Source organism: Pipistrellus kuhlii, unplaced genomic scaffold (genome assembly GCF_014108245.1).
Source record: "Pipistrellus kuhlii isolate mPipKuh1 unplaced genomic scaffold, mPipKuh1.p scaffold_m20_p_13, whole genome shotgun sequence".
Lineage (NCBI taxonomy): Eukaryota > Metazoa > Chordata > Mammalia > Chiroptera > Vespertilionidae > Pipistrellus > Pipistrellus kuhlii.
The window spans coordinates 13,487,466-13,508,948 of NW_023425438.1; the positions used below are offsets into that span (position 1 = coordinate 13,487,466).

The 21,483-nt window shown below is 54.8% G+C and overlaps 1 protein-coding gene across 7 annotated transcripts in view; it reads left to right on the forward strand.

Annotated features, from left to right (window-relative positions):
• Nucleotides 1-21,483, forward strand: part of OTOF (otoferlin) — a 71,893-nt gene that overhangs the window by 6,664 nt on the left and 43,746 nt on the right. For all 7 annotated transcript variants that reach the window (XM_045580613.1, XM_036434992.2, XM_036434991.2 and 4 more), the window contains exons 2-3: nt 4,216-4,274; nt 17,184-17,272. In XM_045580613.1, the coding sequence (XP_045436569.1) occupies nt 4,216-4,274; nt 17,184-17,272 (148 nt within the window). The remainder of the gene's footprint in view (nt 1-4,215; nt 4,275-17,183; nt 17,273-21,483) is intronic.

Genomic DNA, 21,483 nt, shown 5'->3' on the forward strand with positions numbered 1-21,483 from the left:
TAACATCGTACCAGAGTTCTAGCCATAAGGCACAGGGGGAAAAACCCAGATTGGAAAGCAAGGACTAAAATGGCTCCTTTTCACACTCACAGACACACACACACACACACAAAAAACAAAACTAATGGATTATTAGAAAATCCTAAGGATTCTATTATACATAAAAGTTACCACAATTCACGAGCAGATTTAGCAAGGTTTTAGAATCTGAGTTTAATATACAAAAACTATATTTCTATAGAAACCAACCAGTTGGAACATAGGAATTACAAAGCAATTACTTTTATAATAGCATAGAAAGTACCAAACATTGAGAAGTGAATTTTACTAAAGACATGAAAGGCCTTCACACTAAAAGAAAAAAAATGCTGAGCAAATAAAAGAAACCCAGATACATAGAACGCATATGATTTGCGTTCATGGGTTGGAGGACTCAACACGTTCAAATGGCAGTTCCGTGCACATTGACCTACAGGCTGAACCCTATCCCAGTGAAAGACACATCAGGCTATTTTGTAGAAATTGAAAATTATTTTAAAATGTATATGGACATGTAAAGGATCTATTTGACTTGATTTGATTGACAAAACACTGCTTCTTGAGTGTGTAGTGAATATCCATTTACCGAAATACATCGGATGGTGCACTTAAGAGCAGTGAACATAAATTTTATCTAGTTAAAAAAAAAAAAAGAGCTAATCACACCTAAAATACCTAAAACTTGAAAAATACTATGTAGGATGAAGAAGAAAATTGTTCCTGATTATATACTACTAAAAATACTCTACAAAAAGTGATTTATATTAGAGGAGACCATTTTTATATTTAAAACATAGATAACTATCTAAAGGACTCATTAGTAGGATAATCGTCTTTTCTTAATGGGTGACGAACAATGAGCCAGGAGCTGGAGCACTCGCATCTCCTCCGTTTCTAGGTGAGGTAACCACCGCAAAGCAAGGCTGACCCCTTCCAGGGCTCACGTGGTCGAGCTGGGGTTTGGACTCAGGCAGGCTGGCCACTGAGCCTTACCAGTACCCACAGGCCCCTTGTGCTTGTTAGGGATGCTTTACTCAGACTCTCACAGAAGCAGCCTCTTGCTGGTCCTAACCGTGGTTCCAGGATGCAGGCTGGTCCAGGGTAACTGTCCCAGTTTACAGACGATGACCTTGGGGGATTGAATAGCCAGCCCCCGTCCCTGCTTCCTTCTTCCCTGAGCTGCGGGCACAGGGCCCCAAACCTGCCTATGCCCTGGCTCCGTATCTGCACACAGGGTTGCCTGGGCCCTGCTTCCTGGCGCTCATGGGGGTATCTGGCCTTCCGAGAGGAACAGGCTGATCTGAACTGGGAGAATGAACTCACAGCAGGGCCACCGCTCCTGAGCTGCTGGAGGAGCAGAGGCGAGCTGATGGGGGATGTTACAGCTGGAGATGGGGCGTTTGATGAGGGACTTTTCGTATAGTCAGTCTCAGCCAGTGTTGACAATGAGGTTTTGCTGATTTTAAGTAACAAAAGGAAATAACAGTGACAAGTCTGAGTGACAGACAGGGTGCTCCACTCTATATGGAGCTCACGCTGGGAAAGGAGTAATGGCGCTGACAGAGGCCACAGCGCCAGAGCCTGCAGAACCATGCTGACCCCTTTAGATGCACCGCAACCTGTGCTCTCTCAGCACCCGGCACCCCCAGCCCCAGCGTCTTCTCTCTGTGGACTGCTCCCTGAGGGGAGACCCTTCTCATTTTAACTTCCCCCTTCAGAACTCCCCTGTCCTGTGTCCCACTCTGCTGCCCAGTGCCCATTCTCTGCTCCACGCTTCCAAACTTGGCTCACACTGTTCTCTCCACCTGGACGCCCTGCCCCTTCTCTCTCCCTCCTCCCCAATCTCTCTGCAGAGCTCGATCCATCAACCTTCCCTGGTAAAAACCCAGGCCTCTCCCACACCCCCTCCACCTGCTAGGAGAGGCCAGTTCTCCTTTCCCTGTGCTGTCACTTTATTTACAGTTTTTTGCATGCCAGGGACCACATTTTGCCTCAGATAGTAAGTACCCTTGTATACGTCCGGCCTATCCCCTTTCTGGATTGTAACAGGCTCCTTCAGGCAGCGTCCCCGTTCCAACTCACTGTGCAGTCGGCCCCTCCCTCCTCCAGGGCCCCATGGCTGTGCTGACACAGCAGGAGTAGGCGGGAATGAATGAATGGATGGGTGGATGAATGAATGAATGAATGTGCATAGGCCAATAGCCCAGTCCCTACATGCCTGCCTTTGCTCAAGGTCTGGCTCCAGCAAGGTAAACTGTCTGCAAGAGGGAGCTGTTTGGTGCAGATGTTTTGTCCCCTTAAACCACACCCCACGAAAGGCTAGCCTTCCATCCTGCACGGAGACAAGAGCTGAGCTCACCTTTATCTCAGAGGGCGGCTGCAGTCCAGACATTTGAAAATGGCCAATGACACGCAAGGAACGTCTGCTAAGCTTTGGACTCCTGAGCCCTCCATTTGGGTCCAGCTGGTGTCCTGCTGTCCACATTCGTGTATTGACTCCGGAGTTCATTTCAAACTGGGCGGCTCAGCTACCCCAGGAGCCTCCGCCTGTGCAGGGAGGAGGAGGCTGCTTAATTTCCCACCTAATGATCTCTCCCTGCCCGTGAAAGCCTCTCCGCTGCAGAGAACAGGCGATTTTCTTCTCTCAGGCCTTACTCCCAGTCTTCTCTGTGGCAAAAAAGCGATTTTCTTCTCTCAGGCCTTACTCCCAGTCTATCTCTGTGGATATTGGGATTTTAAAGCATTTTGTCTCAGAGCCATTTAAAACGGAGCTGGATTTCAGCAGAGCGGTGTGGAGGGCAGGGGATGCTAAGTGGAAATGCACCTGAAAAGGAAGGTGAGGTTAGCAATCCCCACTGATAACCGGGGAGGGGAGGCAGAGGTCCCCCTTTCTGTCCCAGTGAATAGAAAGCCCCCCCCCCCGCCCCCAATGATCCTGCCACTGTTTATACAAATCCCCTCAAAGGCAGCTTTCCGCAAATCCCTCAGGCCTTCTGTTTTCTTAGCAAATTGGCCTTTCCGCTGTCTCTGTATGATTGGTTTGATTTGTTTCAGCAAATCCTTTCTTAAAAAAAAAAAAAAAATATCAAGAGGTAAAAATTAACTCAGTCTGCTTGACAGTATTCACCACATTTAAATCTCCGGGGCTCACGGCAATGAGGTTCTATTGCTTTTGGAAACAGCCCTCGTGCGTCAGCTCTGCGGCGGCTGCTCCTCCTGCGCTCCGCATCCTCTCTGACCGGCTGTGGGAAACACGCGAGCAGGGCGGGCTTTGGCGCTGGAACCCGGGCTCGGTCCCCTGTCCCCACCCACTGAGTTGCTTAATTTTCACTCCGGGAGACCCCTGAGCACAGCCACATCGGAAGCTCATTGTGACCTTGTAGGATGAGGGGCCTTCGGTCTCTCGGAGGGCAGGTCCTGGGGCACCCCCAGCACCCAGAAGCACCTGCCTGACCCGCAGTGTAAATCGCCTGCTATCCGTGGGGAAATTAAGAGAAGCTCAGGCGTGGCGTCTCCTGCTCCCCTCTTCTCCCCCGGCTGCCTCGCGGCTTGTGGTTGAGGTTTTCCTTTTTCTTTTCTTTTTTTCTTTTTAAAATGTTATTGATTATGGTATCACATAATTGTCCTCATCCCCCCATGCCCATCCCAAACCCCTCCCCACATATGCCCCCGCCCCCCTGTTGTCCACGGCCACTGGCCAGGCCCATATGCATGCACACAAGTCCTTTGGTTGATCTCTGCCCCTTACCCCCACCCTCCCCTACTTTCCTTCTGAGGTTTTTCTTTTTCGGGGTTTGTTTTGTCCCCGGCTAGTGCTAAAGAGTCTTCCTTTCCCATCTGTCTACTTCACATCTATCTTCTGTGCCTGTAGCTTCTGCTTTGCGGCCTCTTCCTCATTATCCCGGGGGCAGCCCCTCCCCACGCGTCTAACCAGCCTTGTGCCTTCTTGAATCCAGTCACCCGTTTGTAAAATGCAGCTAAAGGCCGGCCGGCCGTGGACCTGCCTGCCGCAGGAGGCTGCTGCGATCAGACAGGCCCTGTGGGAACTGCCCCAGCCAGGGGAGCACCCACACAGGCCTGAGGTCCCCAATGTTGTGACGACTTTCAGGTGGAGAGGTCCAGCCCCAAGCTTCTTGTCCGGCGAGGCCTGACTCTAACCTCTCCTCTTCCCCCCAGGGCAGTCCTTCCACTCCCGGGTCCTGGAGAACTGCGAGGACGTGGCTGACTTCGATGAGGTAGGACGCTCGCAGGGGCAGCTCAAGCCCTGGCCCAGAGGAAATACACCTCCCTGGCCCCAGGGGGGCGGGGGTGCGGGCCCCAAATCCCGGGAGGCCCATCTGCTCCCGCTCTTTTCTCTGGTTTGCTTCCTGGAAGGGAGCCTCCCTCTGCTCCCCCCGCCCCGACCCCAACACTCACTCCCACACACACACTCACAGCCCCCCACACACTCACAGCTCCCCACACACACTCACAGCACCCACACACTCACAGCCCCCCACCCCAACACTCACACCCCCACACACACTCACAGCCACCCACACACTCACAGCCCCCCACACACTCACAGCCCCCCACACACTCACAGCTCCCCACCCCAACACTCACACCCCCCCACACACTCACAGCCCCCACACACTCACAGCCCCTCACACACTCATAGCCCCCCACCCCAACACTCACACCCCCACACACACTCACAGCCCCCCACACACTCACAGCCCCTCACACACTCACAGCCCTCCACCCCAACACTCACCCCCCAACACACACTCAGCCCCACACACACTCACAGCCCCCCACACACTCACAGCCCCCCACACACACCCTCATAGCCCCCCCCACACACTCACAGCCCCCCACACACACTCACAGCCCCCCACACACTCACAGCCCCCCACCCCAACACTCACACCCCCCACACACTCACAGCCCCACACACACTCACAGCCCCCCCCACACTCACAGCCCCCCACACACTCACAGCCCCTCACACACTTACAGCCCCCCACCCCAACACTCACACCCCCCACACACTCAGCCCCACACACACTCACAGCCCCCCACACACTCACAGCCCCCCACCCCAACACTCACCCCCCCACACACACTCAGCCCCACACACACTCACAGCCCCCCACACACTCACAGCCCCACACACACACAGCCCCCCCCACACACTCACACACCCCCCCACACACACTCACACCCCCACACACACACACTCACACACCCCCACACACACTCACAGCCCCCCACACACACTCACCCCCCCCACACACACTCACAGCCCCCCACACACACTCACACTCCCACACACACACTCACAGCCCCCCACACACACTCACAGCCCCACACACACACTCACAGCCCCCACACACACTCACACCCCCACACACACACTCACAGCCCCACACACACACTCACAGCCCCCCACACACACTCACACCCCCACACACACACTCACAGCCCCCCACACACACTCACACTCCCACACACACACTCACAGCCCCCCACACACTCACAGCCCCCCACACACACTCACAGCCCCCCACACACTCACAGCCCCACACACACACTCACAGCCCCCCACACACACTCACAACCCCCCACACACTCACAGCCCCACACACACACTCACAGTCCCCCACACACTCACAGCCCCTCACACACTCACAGCCCCCCACACACTCACAGCCCCTCACACACTCACAGCCCCCCACCCCAACACTCTCACACCCCCACACACACTCAGCCCCCCACACACAACCCCCAAACACACTCACAGCCCCCACACACACTCACAGCCCCCCACCCCAACACTCACACCCCCCACACACTCACAGCCCCACACACACACTCACACCCCCACACACACTCACAGCCACACACACACACTCACAGCCCCACACACACACTCACAGTCCCCCCACACACCCTCATAGCCCCCCACACACACTCACAGCCCCACACACACACTCACACACCCCCCCACACACTCACAGCCCCCCCACACACACTCACAGCCCCCCACACACACTCACACCCCCACACACACACTCACCCCCACACACACACACTCACAGCCCCCCCATACACTCACAGCCCCACACACACACAGCCCCCACACACACTCACAGCCCCCCCACACACTCACAGCCCCACACACACACTCACAGCCCCCCACACACACTCACAGCACCCACACACTCACAGCCCCCCACACACTCACAGCCCCCCACACTCACAGCCCTCCACACACACTCACAGCCCCCCACACACACTCACACTCCCACACACACACTCACCCCCACACACACACTCACCCACAGCCCCCACACACACTCACAGCCCCCCACACACACTCACAGCCCCCCACCCCACACTCACACCCCCACACACACACTCACAGCCACACGCACACACAGCCCCACACACACACACTCACAGCCCCACACACACTCACCCCCACACACACACTCACAGCCCCACACACACACACACACTCACAGCCCCACACACACTCACAGCCCCCCACACACACTCACAGCCCCACACACACACACACACTCACAGCCCCACACACACACTCACAGCCACACACACACACTCACAGCCCCCCCCACACTCACAGCCCCCCACACACTCACAGCCCCCCACAAACTCACAGCCCCCCACACACACACTCACAGCCACACACACACACTCACAGCCACACACACACACTCACCCCCACACACACACACTCACAGCCCCCCACACACACTCACAGCCACACACACACACTCACAGCCACACACACACTCACAGCCCCCACACACACTCACCCCCACACACACACACTCACAGCCCCACACACACACTCACAGCCCCCCCACACACACTCACACCCCCCACACACTCACACCCCCACACACACACTCACAGCCACACACACACTCACACCCCCACACACACGCTCACAGCCCCCACACACTCACACCCCCCACACACTCACAGCCCCCCACACACACTCACACCCCCCACACACTCACAGCCCCCACACACACACTCACAGCCCCCACACACTCACAGCCCCCCACACACTCACACCCCCCACACACACACTCACAGCCCCCCACACACTCACCCCCCCACACACACACTCACAGCCCCCACACACTCACAGCCCCCACACACTCACAGCCCCCACACACACTCACAGCCCCTCACACACTTACCAGCCCCCCACCCCAACACTCACACCCCCACACACACTCACAGCCCCACACACACTCACAGCCCCACACACACACAACCCCCAAACACACTCACAGCCCCCCACACACACTCACAGCCCCCCACACACACTCACAGCCCCACACACACACTCACAGCCCCCCCCCTCACACCCTCATAGCCCCCCCACACACACTCACAGCCCCACACACACACTCACACACACACCCACACACACTCACACACACACTCACACACACTCACACCCCCCCACACACACTCACAGCCCCCCACACACACTCACACACACCCCCACACACACTCACAGCCCCCCACACACACTCACAGCCCCCCACACACTCACAGCCCCACACACACACACTCACAGCCCCCCACACACTCACACCCCCACACACACTCACAGCCCCCCACACACACTCACAGCCCCCCACACACTCACCCCCCCACACACACACTCACAGCACCCCACACACTCACAGCCCCCCACACACTCACAGCCCCCCACACACACTCACAGCCCCCCACACACTCACAGCCCCCCACACACACACTCACAGCCCCACACACACACTCACAGCCCCCCCACACACACTCACACCCCCCCCACACACTCACAGCCCCCCACACACTCACAGCCCCCACACACACTCACAGCCCCCCACACACTCACAGCCCCATCTCTCAGGCCCCATTCAGGCACTGCTGCCCAAGAGAGGCCCCTGAGGCCGCTGACCCGCCTGCTGCCAGGCAGGGCCTCTGGTTCTCCCTGGGAAAGGCCCCTGGTGCTGAAGGCCTCAAAGTGAGCCTCCGCGCAGGGCCCAGCAGGAGTTCCCTGTGTTTGTGGAGGGCCCAGGCTAGCCCACCCGCCCTCCAGCAAAGCCACCCCACAGAAACCTCACCCCTTTCTCTCTAGGAGCTAGGGTGCCTCCCCACGGTCTCCCAGGAAAGCACTTTTTCCTCTTTTAAACCTCAGGCTCAGAGGGTTACGTTTTCCCTTCATACACGGCCCACTCTTGTTTGTATGCGTGTCTGCATGTGTGTGTGCGTTCTCTTTTATTCCCACATCCCTTCCCTCCACAACCAACCACTCTAATGGGTTTAATGAGTATCTCTTGGTTTCCTGTGTGTTCTTACAAGATTATCACTGCTTTGCGAGTCTATAATTTGTTTCTTTAAATGGTGCTGCGTTGGATATTTTGTTTCACTGAGCACCATAGTCCTGGTTATGCCAACCCGTTGCTTCTACCTGCTGCACAGTGCTCCATGGGACACACCCAACACACATGAGGGGGAGCACCATCCTGGTTCGCCTGGGACACAGACTTTCAGAGCCAGAAGTGAAACAATCCTGGTCAAACCAAGATGGGTTGGTCACCCTACACATTTCACTTACATGCTCCCCCAGGAGGCAGTGCTTCCATTACTATTCAGTTTTAAATATTTCCTACATTCCCCTATGATTTCCTTTCTTTTTTTAAAAAAAATCTTTATTGTTGGAAGTATTTTATATGTCCCTTTTCCCTCATTGACCTCTCCCACCCCACCCTCATGATTTTTACATCCAAGTTATATATTATTTGATTTCCAAATACATATGTTTTAGCTCTTTATTTAATTCATCTCTAGTTTTATTGCATTACTATCCAAGCACATAGTTATATGCTATTAATTCGATGGAATTTATTGAGATTTCTGTTATGATGTAATTCATGGTCATAAATGCTTCCTCTGCTTGAAAGGAATGTGTTAAGTGTAGGGTTCTCCATATAGTGCAATATAAGCTGAAGCGTATGTTATCTTACACAAGCTCCAGCTTATCAGGTTATTCTGTTTTCTGCTTGTTTTTCTCTGCTTGATCGATCGCTTTCAAAATGGACTGTAATAGAACCTCCAATTATAATTGTTGATTTATATATTTCTCTCTGCAGTTCCATCAGTTATTGCTTGATGTATTTTGAAACTCTTACTGGTTTCTTATGCTCAAGGTGGCTATATCTTCTTGTCTATTTTTCCTTTTACCGTTATTTAATATCCCTTTTTGTCTCTTGGGATGTGTTTTACCTTAATTTCTATTTTGTCCATTACTAGGGTTGCTGTCTCGACTTATTTTGGTTCATTTGCCTGGTATATCTTTTCAACACTTTTATTTTCTTGTCATATGTTTGTCATTTTTTATTTTTAATATTTCTGTTTTTAAATACAACACAGAAATATTGTGTTTTCTTGGGGCATGTATTACTAGACCTTATTTTCTTACCCAATATGAGAGTCTTTGAGTTTTAATTGATTAGTTTCATCCATGCACATCTATTGTGATTGTTACAAGGCTTATTTCTACCACCATCTTATTTTATATTTTTTCATTTACTATACTTTTGTTTGCTTGCTTTTCTCTCCTTTCCAGCTTTCCATTGAATAAGTCATGTTTTCTTCTGTCAGTTTGAAAAGTTATTCATTCTATTTTTGTTTTCAAGGTAGTTACCCGCGTAAACGATTATGTATCCCAACTGATAGCCTAAAAATTTAGGGGTGTCGAACTCAATCAGAGAAGGGGCCAAAATCTAAAATCCAGCCTAAATCGCGGGCCAAATGGAGGGGCCAAAATCTAAAATCCAGCCTAAATCGCGGGCCAAATGGTTTACTGAACAGTCATAAACTGTCATTGTGATGGAAACGCAGCGAAGTCAGTGATGACAGCGCGGTGCGTGCCACATTGCAAGGCCTGGCGGGACGGATTTGGCCCTCGGGCCTTGTGTTTGACACATGTGGCCTAAATAAATAAATAAATAAATAAATAAATATTCTCTCCCTTTGAACTTGTTTTTCCTCTTATTCGAGTACTTCCTCCAAAAGCATTTAGTTTGGGACTTTGTGTAACATACTTAAAGCTTTATAACTCTGAGAATATTTTTTCTTATTTCTTTCAATTTGAATGAGTCTCACTAGATATAAAACTCTGGGTTCAAAGTTCTTTCACAACCTCAAAAATATCACCCCATGTTGCTATTGAGAAGGCTCATGGCGAACTGATTCTTGTCGCTTTATGGATGACATTTTCTTTCTCTCTGGGAAAAAAAAAGTGTACTCCCTTTATCTTTGATACTCAAATTCTATTATAATGCTTCTGATTTTACGTTTCCTTATCTTTCCTGTTTTGCACTATTTTGTGGGCCTTTTTATCCTTCGTTTATTATAGAACATTCTATCTCCATTATTTTTTTTCAAATATTTCTTCTATTCCGTTTTTATATAATTCTCTTCTTGGCCTGCCCCTATTATCAGATGTCAGTACTTATATTTCTAGCTGTGATTTCTTAGCTTTTATTTTTTTTTGGTCTAACTTTTCCTGCTATCTTCTGAGGGAGTTCTTCAAATTGATCTTCCAAGTTTACTAATTTGTTCTTCTTTATGATTCCTTGTCCTTGTTTCACTGCTAATGTATTTCTTTATGGTCCGTTGACTCTCATGACTCCGCTCCAGCTGGCATGTCTGTTCAGCGTGTTGTCTCCTTTGTAGGAAGGACCTCTCCAGTGGCTCCTTACTTGGCTGTTCACGTCCCTCTGGTGTCAGCCACTCTGTTGGTCAGAAGCCTTCACAGGCCGGCTCGGCTGTGTCTGTTTCTAGGACTGATGGGTGGGATGAGCTCGAGAAGCGCCTCAGTCACCAGAGAGAGTCAGGGCCTCATCTCTGAGCCTGAAAGGAGAAACATGGTTGACAGAAGGCAGTCTAGCTTTCTAACAAACGAACTGTGTGGGTTCCCTGAGAGAAAGTATGAGCAGCTGGTCTGTCAACACCTATTTTCATCAATTCCCATCCCAACAAGGCTGTTATCCCAACCTTATCCATTAAGGAGCAAGCAGTGAGCACCCCGGGGTAATGCCGGGGAGAGGTAAGGGCAGAGGTACAAATATTTCCTCTGACCTGGTCTTCCACCGCCGTTTCCATTCCCCCCGCCCACGGTCAGCCTCCATCCACCCACACAGCCAAACAGCCCTCGCTTTCCCTGGGCTTCTCTGATTTGTTTACCCATTTGTTCGCCGTTTTCTGGAATCCATACTTCCCTCTTGCTTCTGCAATTTCTCCAGGTTGACTTTGGGGCAAGAACCAACAGTCTCAAGTCACCATCTTGGCACAAAGCAGATGTGATAGATAGAGCTTTATCATAGTTCACCTTTTATATTATAGTTCACCCCTCCTCCAGGCTCTAGCTCTCACATCTGGCTGGGTTTGGGCTTGGAAGGGCCTATGGCAGACTGTTCCCTCTGCGGCTGGCATTTAGCTGAGCAGACACCACCCTGAGGGGCCACTCGGAACCTCTGTCTCCTCCTCACCCTGGGCCCATCCCACAATCATGTCCATAGGCCCAGGGCTACAGACCCTGAGGAGCAAGGCTGCGACCTTCTCACCACGACCTTCTTATCGGGCTCTGGAGCAACCATTGATCACTACAGCCCCAGGCTGTGCCTTCTTCTTCTTCTGCCCTGGCCTTCTCTGCTTCCTGGGGGTGTGAATTTCTGTCTCAGTTTCTAAGCCTCGGTACCCACATCTGTCAAATGGGGATGCTGGTGCTATGAAGTCTCTTTGTAAAACGATTGACAAAATGAGGGATTATTGTGACTACAGTCCGATTGCTGGGTGCTCAGCCAGTTGTCTTGCCCTCAGGCATGCCCACTACACCCCCTATCCATCCTCTTCCTCTCCTTACTTCCTCAGTCGGGGCCCCGAGAGGGAGCGGCTGGTTGGTGAAGATGTGGGCTGTCTGGCCCACTCTCCCCCAGTCCTGCCTCCCTGGGCCTCCGCCTGCAGACTCCCTCCCCCTCACCAAGTCTCCCAGGGGACATGTCCACCCAGGCCTCCAGCCAGGGAGCAACCTGATGCCCCTCCAAGGGCACTGCCACTCCTTTCCATTAACGGCGCCTGGGACACCTGAGCCCAGGTGTACATGACATTCCAAGTTAATCACCGTGTCCTTCCCCGTGCTCCCTGGCGTGGGCCGCGGGAGAGTCAGTCCATGGCCCCCCAGCACGGGGCCACGTTCTAGCACTAGCGTGTGCCAGGCCCGGGCTCAGCAGCACATGAGGATTCGTGCAGGGACTTGGGCATGGGGAGCCCTGTGCCAGCGCGGAGAGACCAGGGAGGGGGCGGCGGCCAAGGAGGGATGAGCAGAAGCACGTGCCACTGTCAGAGGAGCGCTGGGATGAGAAGTTGTTCTCACCTGGGGAAGGTCCTGCTCGCCCAGGGGCGGGCAGCGGAGTTTGTGGTTGGCACAGGGGCGACCCCTGGCACTCAGCGGAATGGGGGCAAGGATGCTAAATGACTTGGGTGTTCAGGACCCTCCAGCACTCCCCGCCCCCGGCCCCCACAACAGGCATCAGAGGATCATGACAGCAGCTTCCAGCAGCAGCAGCAGCACTGAGCTGCTTCCTGAGCGAGTCTCCCCACCAAACCTCCACCTGCAGAAGATGTAACGCAGGCTCCAAGAACATGAGTCCTCCCCGTGGCAGAGCTGAGTGGCAAAGCTGGGGTTCGAAGTTCACTCCTAGGTTTGATTTGAAGCCTCCTCTGGATGTAGCTACTCCTGGGCCTGGCCACCCCACAGGCTTTGCTGGGTGGGACTCTCTCCATCCCCTCACACCTGCTTCCATTTCTCCCTCTGAGAAGTGGCCACACCTGCCCACCATCGGTCAGTAGTGCACACCCGCCAGAGCAGGAGAGGCCAGCCGCCCGCCCTGCTCAGGGAGGGCCCAGGGGAGCTGCACCCAGGCCTGCACCTGTTTCCCCACCCTGGAGCGGACAAACCCTGAACTTCCCGGCTGGCCCCGAAGGAACCAGCCTGTCAGTGGCCCCAGAACAAGCGTGGGAAGGAACCCCCACTGCTCCTCACAAAACCTCAAAGGCCTCTTGGCTTCCCAGAAACCCCTTTTCTCGTCCTTACTGTGCCCGCATGGGGCCCTGGGAACCAGCTCCCTAGCCCAAAGCGCTGGCTGCGAGTCATGCGCCCTGGGCCACAGTCCTCACTGAGGTACCGATCGCCTCTGGGACCCGGGGCTGGCCACCCAACCTGTCTGGGCCTCGGGCTCCCCTCCTGTAGAATGGGGTATACGCCTTGCTCCGCTTGCCTGGCAGAATGGCTGCACGGCTGAAAAATGAACTAGAAGACAGGAAAGCAAATCCCTCCCCCTACTCGGACAAGGACGCAGGGCTGCTGCAGGCGGGGCTGAGGGGAGGAGGGGCAACAATGCTCCCGGCAACAATGGGTGGAAACAGAGCCTGGACCCGGTGTCTCCTTTCCCAGAGGCTGGAACCTGAGATCCTGCATTCAAGAGAGAGAGAGAGAGAGAGAGAGAGAGAGAGAGAGGGAGAGAGAGGCTTTGCCAGGCCAGGAGAAACAGGACGGGCCACAGCAGACCCACGTCAAGCCAGTTGGGCTCTAAGCCAGGCCCCGTGTGGCCAGACCCCACAGGAGCGGCCAGATGACAGCAGCGCCTGTAGGAAGAGGAGGAAAAGCAGCTGCTCCTTGCTGGGCGCTCGCTCGGCCTGTGGAGGACGGGCTGAGCCTCAGGAGGGCTCTAACGTCCTGGCAGCCATCATCCCAGGTGATAAGTAGCCACTTCAGGGTATGAACCCAAGTTCCTCTGATTCCAGAGCCTGGGGCCACTTGCAAAGTGGACAAGACACATTCCTGCCCTCAGAGGGGCCCAGTCTAGTGGGGAGATGGACCCAGAGCCAAGAGGGACAATGGGCCTGCTGAGCCCTCGGGGTGGAGGGTAAAGGGGATCTCATCTGCCCGCTTTGCTTTTACCTTGAGCTCACCCAACCCAGGCCTCAGGGGATACGGCCAAGGGAAAGAATAAAGTCCTGTGGAGTCTTAAGTCTTTAAATTCCAAGACAGTCACTTCCCACTGTACCCTAAAGCTTTGCAGCACACCCTGAGATTTTCCTCTCCAAAATCTACAAGACTGCCTTTGTGAGCGTATAGCCCTGCCAATGCGTCCCATTGTACCCTAAAGCTTTGCAGCACACCCTGAGATTTTCCTCTCCAAAATCTACAAGACTGCCTTTGTGAGGGTATTGTCCTGCCAATCAATGTAGGTAATCCAGACGGGGTCAATGAAGCTAGGATAACCCAGGTCCTTCTCCAGCCTGCATCAGGGAAACCTTCCGTGGAGTCCTAGATTGCTGGGCCGATAGGAACCCTGCCGCCCCGGCCAGCCAGGTCACGGCCACGCCTGGAGCTGGACAACTGGGTCACAGCCCGTTCCAAGGCCCAGACCTCACCACAGACCCTGCGGGGATCAACACCCCTGCCCCTTCACCCCGAGAAAACGGGGAGCTCGGCGGCTCCCCAGCCCTCTCCCCTCAGCACGGAGCTGCTGATTCCGGCCTTCCTGCACTTGTTTATTTCCCCGAAGCCCCACAAAAGCAACTTCATTAACGTCATTAGGCAAGCCGCATGCTCAGCTGTGCTGGAGGCAGCCCGGCAGCGGGAGCGGGGGCTGCTTAACGGGGCCTGTGGGCGCCCCTCACCTGCCCTCTTCCTTCCAGCTCAAGGCCCTGCCCAGAGCCCTTCCCTCCCTTCCCTGCTTCTTCCTCCCTCTTCTATAGCTCCAGCTGACCACAGGGCAAAGGGCAGGGTGCAGGGGGCGGGGGGCATCAGGGGCCTCCCTGGGACTTGGTCAGTCCAGAGAGAGGGGACATGAAGGCCATTTTTCTGAGATAGTCTCCACCCACATTGGAAGTGGCCTTCCAGACTGGCCCATGTCCCCCAACACCTCAGCCCCCAGGCTGGGAGAAGGAAGCATGGCTTTGAAATAGCAGGAGTGTAGGCTGGGCTCCCAGAAGCCTCCCCGGGGCCTGCTCTACCGCTAACCACCAAGTGTTAGATCCTGCTGCTTCTCTGAGCCCGAGCTTCCGAGCTTCCGTCTCTACAGCAGAGGGCACATTGCCAGCCTCTTGGGTTGGGGCCAAGACTAAATGAATCCATGCACCTAAAGCATTCACACACACACACACACACACACACACACACACACCAGCATAGTAGAAAGTTCTCTGTAAATGGCAGTCTGAAGTCAATGGGGTATAAAAACGAAACAAAATTTACAAGTCCCTGCCTTCCACTGCTCTCTCACACTCCCCGGTGATGCCCTGGGCTCAGGGCAGTTTGAATAGACATCACAGACTTCTGGTCATTTTCCGTTATTCGAAGTCAACATCAGAAGGGTTTACTGCTCTGATCTGTCATCCTCTTTACACCCGCTCTTCTCTCGTTTCTCAGGCTTGTGGCTCAAGACAGGGTGGGCCAGGGATGCCTCCTCAGGCCCTGCACAGCTCCCCCCGTCCGGCTGCTCCGGGCCACAGTCCTGGCCCCACGTGTGTGTGGCCGCTCTGGAAGCCCTCATGGGGACAGGCCTGCCAACGCCGGCTGTCTCCTAGGGCACATCCGGGAGGACCTCGGTGTCCTGCCACACCATGTGGATTCCCAACCCGGAGCTCTGGCTCCATCCCACCCCACCCCGTCCCACTCCTGCCTGGAGAAGCACAGTGTCACTGCCTGATCCGAGCTCAGGACCCCCCTGGGAGGCAGCTTTGGGTGGACTTCAGCAGGCCAGCTCCAGCCTGACCATCCCTCCCAGAGCCCACGTGGTCCACAGAGCAAAAACCACATACTCCATCCACCCAATGGCCTGGCCCGAGGTGCTCTGTGGGCCTCCCAAGAGGCTCAGGGGACAAGCCAGTGAGACCACTGCCCAGGCAGATGTCACTGGAGACTTCTTGCAGCCAGACCCCCTTCCTGTGGCTCCTCCACCCTCTGAGCCATTCTCCCAGGAGAGAGCCACACAGACACTCAGGACAAGATCCTTTCCACCTGTCCTTCCCCGGCCTCCGTTACCTCCCAGGAAGGCGGAGGGCTGGGTGATGGTGGGGGCAGCAGGCCTCTGAGGAAGCCCTGAGGGAGGTGCCCAGCTTTGCCTGTTGGCAGCTCTCTTTAGAACACATGTGTTAAACACAAGGCCCGCGGGCCAAATCCGTCCCGCCAGGCCTTGCAATGTGGCCCGCACCGCGCTGTCATCACTGCACTCCGCTGCGTTTCCATCACAATGACAGTTTATGACTGTTCAGTAAACCATTCGGCCCGCGATTTAGGCCGGATTTTAGATTTTGGCCCCTTCTCTGATTGAGTTCGACACCCCTACTTTAGAAGATGGGGAACTTAGCACCATCAGCCTCTGTTTTGGGCCCTTGCTGCCATTTCTGGGGCATCAGGAAAAATCCCACTCAAATTCCTACTCATTGCTATTATTGATTTAATAGTGAAGTCAAGAAAGAAGTGGCGAGGGTAAATCTCCAACAATGACGTGGGCTGTCTCTTCTGTGGGCCTGACCCTCATAACACTGACCTACTAAAATCTGTCCCCAAAATTAACATTGCCGGTGTCAGTGCTGGTTTGACCGGAAAGGGGGATCTTGGACTTCCCACTCGGAGCAGAGCTTGGACAGGCAAAAGGATCCTGATGGGAGACACAGCAAAAACCAACCTCACAAGCCACAGTTCTTGCTGTCGCCCTGGAGCGGCCCCTGGTTGCACCACCCACTCCTGAGCACATCCCAGGCACTGGGAGGCCGCTGAGAGGCAATGCAAGGAGCACTGGGCTTAGGTTCTTTCACTCCCCCTGTGGCCTCCTGCGGTCACCGGACCCCTCCCAGCCCATCTCTGAAAGAGAAGTGGGCAATAGCACCTATGCTACCAGGCTGGGTGGCTGGAATGAAATGAGATTCCAGATGTGAACCTTGCCCCTGGGCAGCACTAGGCCCATGTGAGGGGCCAGCTTACCAGGGATCCCTCCAAGTCCTCACACCCCCCCTGTCATGCCCACCCAAGGCCACAGCCATCCCTCTCTCCTCAGATCTTCCGGTGGCCGGTGGCCAGCAGCATCGACAACAATGAGGTGCTCGAGATCCAGATCTTCAACTACAGCAAAGTCTTCAGCAACAAGTAAGTGAGAGGAGAGGTGGGCCGACAGGGCTGGGGGCCCGCCCTGCTCCGCGGGTTGCCCTCTCCTTTGGGTGTAAAAGGGACCCACACCCATAGCCTGCCCTACATTGATCTTCAAACTCTGCCTGCTCCCCCATGTTCTCCCCCATTGTCGGTCTAGAACACCTCACCCTCCTGTTCATCCTGTCTGTCCCCAGTGCTGTCATACCTTCCTGTCTCTGTCTTTCAGTCTCCCCCTTACACCATACTGGACCAGTTACCCATCTGAGAAGCTAATGTCATGGCTGATAATATCCTCCCATAGACCCTGTAGCCTTGAGGGCCAACGTGCCTCACCCGTGGAAGACGAGAGCTCGGAGGCAGTGAAGTCCGATGGTTGAGGAGTCAGGCACACCTGATCTCGGGTCCCAGCTCGGCCATCTGCCGTGTGGCCCTGGGCAGGTTCCATAATCTCTCCGCGTTCAGTACACTTGTGTCTAAAACGGACTCGTACTTAACCTCAAGGGAAGCTGTGAGGGTTAAATGAGGTAGATGTCTGTCTTCATTCATTCCCCCAACTGTTTCCTGAGTGCTTACTGTGTGTCAGGCACAGAACCAGGTGCTGAGGTAGGGAGGCGCCTGTCCGCATGGAGCTTACCTTCTGCGATGAAGCGCGCCTACCGAGAGCATGGTCACTACTAGAGCTTCAGCCAAGACTCCGTCCTTCTCTTTGGGCAAGAGGCAGAATTCTGAATGATTTGGACCGTTTGGAATGATGGCTAAATATAATAAACGTCAATTTCTCCCTTGGGTTCAAAAACCAGTTGCTCTGGGCTTACTAACCAGCAAAACCACACCCACTGTGTGGGGTGGTGCCTACACCCAGGAAGCCCCTGACGCCTTTGTCTGGGTGAACAAATATTGATACATTTCTCCGTGGGTCAGAGGGCGCCCGGGGTGGGAGGATCTGGGAACAGGAATCAGAAGACTTTGAGGGCGCTCCACGTGAGAGCCAGTCACATGACGCATGCATTTGGGAGAAACATGAAATGGTGTGAGAAATGGGACCCATTTGTCCTAGGATTGGAGGGCGGCTTGGAAACTGGTCCCTCAGCGGAGGAGGGAGAAATTGTCCGAGTCAGGGGCCAGAAGACCCCTCGCCTGCTTGGCCCTGCCTTCAGGAACTTTGGACTTTCCCATGAGGATGAGGGTTGGGTCCAGAAGATCGTGTGCTTCCCCTCTGCCTGTCCAGGACCCTTGGCAGGGGTGTGTGTGTGTGTGTATGTGTGTGTGGCCTGACCCAGGCCCTGGTCTCCTGAATAATGCAGGAGCCAGGACAGCAGTGGAGGCCTCGGGCACCTGACACCGGGTCCCAGGGGGAAAGCGATGAATTATTGACAGGTCCTGGTGCCTGGTTGCAGCTCCACTGTGGTCAGTCTGCAGGCTGTCTGCGCTGAGCCCCCTCCCTGCTGGCTAACCACCTGGGGATCCTCCCTGGGGCCAGTCCGGCCTCCCAGGCAGCTGCGGGGGTGCCCTTTCTGAGATGGGTAATCTGGACGGGCCCCATAGGGGAGGCTGTCAGAGGACAGAAGGTTGAGTCCCCGCTCCTTCACCTAACAGCCTGGGGGAAACTGAGGCCTGGAGAGGGCCCTTGCCCAGGGTCACACCGCAGGGTCAGGGCAGAGCCAGGTCTTCAACCTGCTGACCCCAGGTCAGTGCTCCTGGCCCCAGAGCGAAGGACCTTACACCTCCCCTTTCCAGGGGCACTTAAGCCCGTCTTTCCTCCACTGCCCTGGGCCCCAGCCTCCCAGGCAGCTGCTCCTTGCTGACCTGCCTGGAGGAGCAGAGGCAAAAGGCAGATCCCACAGAGTCTGCAGCCAGGCTGGACAGGGGCAGCCGGGGTGGGAGGGCTTGCCTGCGGGTGGGGATGTCAGCATGTACCCTGGGGGGGGGGTGTCAGCATGCACCCCAAAGTCAGGGCTTCCCTCCTGCCAATAGAGGGGGCTGAAGGGCCCCATTCTTTTGGAAGCAGTATTAAGGATTGGGTGCTCATGGAAGCTGTGTGTGTTTTTCGTTGGTTTGTTTGTTGTTTTTAAAATATACAATATTTTATTGATTTTTTACAGAGAGGAAGGGAGAGAGAGAGAGAGAAACATCGATCAGCTGCCTCCTGCACACTCCCTACTGGAGATGTGCCCGAAACTAAGGTACATGCTCTTGACCGGAATCAAACCTGGAACCTTTCAGTCTGCAGGCCGACACTCTATCCACTGAGTCAAACCGGTTTCGGCTGGAAGCTGTGTTTTTTATAGCAAGCATTGTTTTTGCTTAGATGATACAATACAGACCTATAGGAAGAACCAAGTTTTATAAAAATGCTTTTCTTCATACTTCACACAAGACCAAGACGATATCTATTGTCCATTTCAAAGACTATTGTTTTCTATTTTTCCTGAGGGAGGAGGTGGGGGGAACCATTAGGAGGTAAAGTCCCCATGCGGGTCTGTGACAAGCTGATTCTTTTGGCCACGCTGGCTCCCACGTCCCAGCCCCACCCTCCCGGCCACAGTTGGGGCCCAGCTCCTCGAGGCTGTGCATCTGCCCCCAAAGCCCTGCATGAGCCGACCAGACAGCACCCCCCTCCCCGCCCCCCGCGCATTGAGGGGAGAAGGCGCCCACACCTCAGTGTGCAGTGTTGGAGGAGTTTCACTTGAGCGTTCTCACCTCCGCACAGCGAAGCAAGTGGCATCGCCTTCTTTAGGGGAAAGCGAGGCTCAGAGAGGTTGGAAAGCTAGCCAAAGCCACACAGCTGCCAGGCGGCAGAATCCCCCTCAGACACCACCTCTGTCTGACTTCAGAGCCCAAGCTCCTCACGCTGCCTACCCTGCCTCCCTCTAAGTGTGGCGTTTAATCTGTGTGAGCGCAGGGCCTGGGCCAGGGCATGGGGAGCGGGGAGGGCGGGAGCTGGCCAGGAGGCAGACCTTAGCTGACGGTGTGATTAAAGCAATTAAAGCCAGGGCAGGTGGATCAGCGGTGAGTGTAGCTGTGGGGCAGTGCGCTCCGTAAGGGGAGTCAGGCAGGGGCTTGAGAACGTGTCACTGAGGATGCCTGAGTGACTCTTTCCTACGAAAAGGCTGGACACACTCCCCTCCAGGCCGCTCCCAAGTCTAACAGTCTGAGACTCTGACCTTAGCTAGGCCTGGAAGGCGCCAGAGGCTTCTCTGAGCCCTCGTGGTGAGCAGCTCCATCCTGCCCCCTGGGGGGTGTCTTGCCACCTTGCAGCACCTCTGCTTGTCCTTGGCCCTTCCTCTGCCTTCAGGGGCAGCTGCCAGGGAAGGGTGTCCCTGAGTGCCCGCCTTCATGGAGTGCTAAACAGCTCCGCATGGAACCAAAAGCCTGAGGTTCCAGTCAGCAAAGGGCAGCAGTAGAACACATTCTCAGTGTGCCCGACGCCTCCTCCCCACCTCCATTTCCTCCCCTCCCCCCCTCCGCCCAGCATCATCAGCATCAGAAACCTGTCAGAAACAAGCATTTTCTGGTCCCACCTGCTGAATCAGATGGGGGGGGGGGGAAGCTGAGCTGGAGCTGGAGCAGATGTGCTGGGTGTAAGTCTCTCTCAACTCCAAGTTCAAGTTCAGTGGCTTCCCCTGGGAAGCCTGAGATTGGCCATGGGGGGGAGTGTGTGCACCATGGGGGGGCATGTGTGCACCATGAAGTTGCAAAAGCTACAGGTCAGGCCTGCCTCTCCCCTCCCCCTGCCAGCCATCAAATATTGGCCAGTGCGACCAGGTGGGGGCCAGTGCGACCAGGATTGTGTGTTTTAACAGGCCCTCCCGATGACCCTTCGTGTTGGAGTCTGAACCCCTGAGTTAGAACCAAAAGAGGGAGGCTGTGAGAAGACCAGGTGTGCTTTCATGCCTGTAGTCTGTTAGGATGTCCACACAGTACGGAAGCTGGAACCCTCCTCCCTCACTTTATAAAGACAAAATTGAACTGCGGACTGGGGGTGGCGTGGTCCAGGTCCCCTGAGCCCAAGCCAGCCATGGTCTCTGTGCACTGCCCCAGCTGGAGACAGGCCTCATGGCGGAAGGATGTCAGAGAAGCTCCTAGAAGCCTGCTCAGGCTTAGAGAGGAGGAATGGGGTGGACAGTTCTGCCCTCGGGGAGGGAGCTGGGTTGGCAGGTGGGACTCTGAGCTCCAGAGGGAAGCATTTCCTATGCACCCAATGTGGC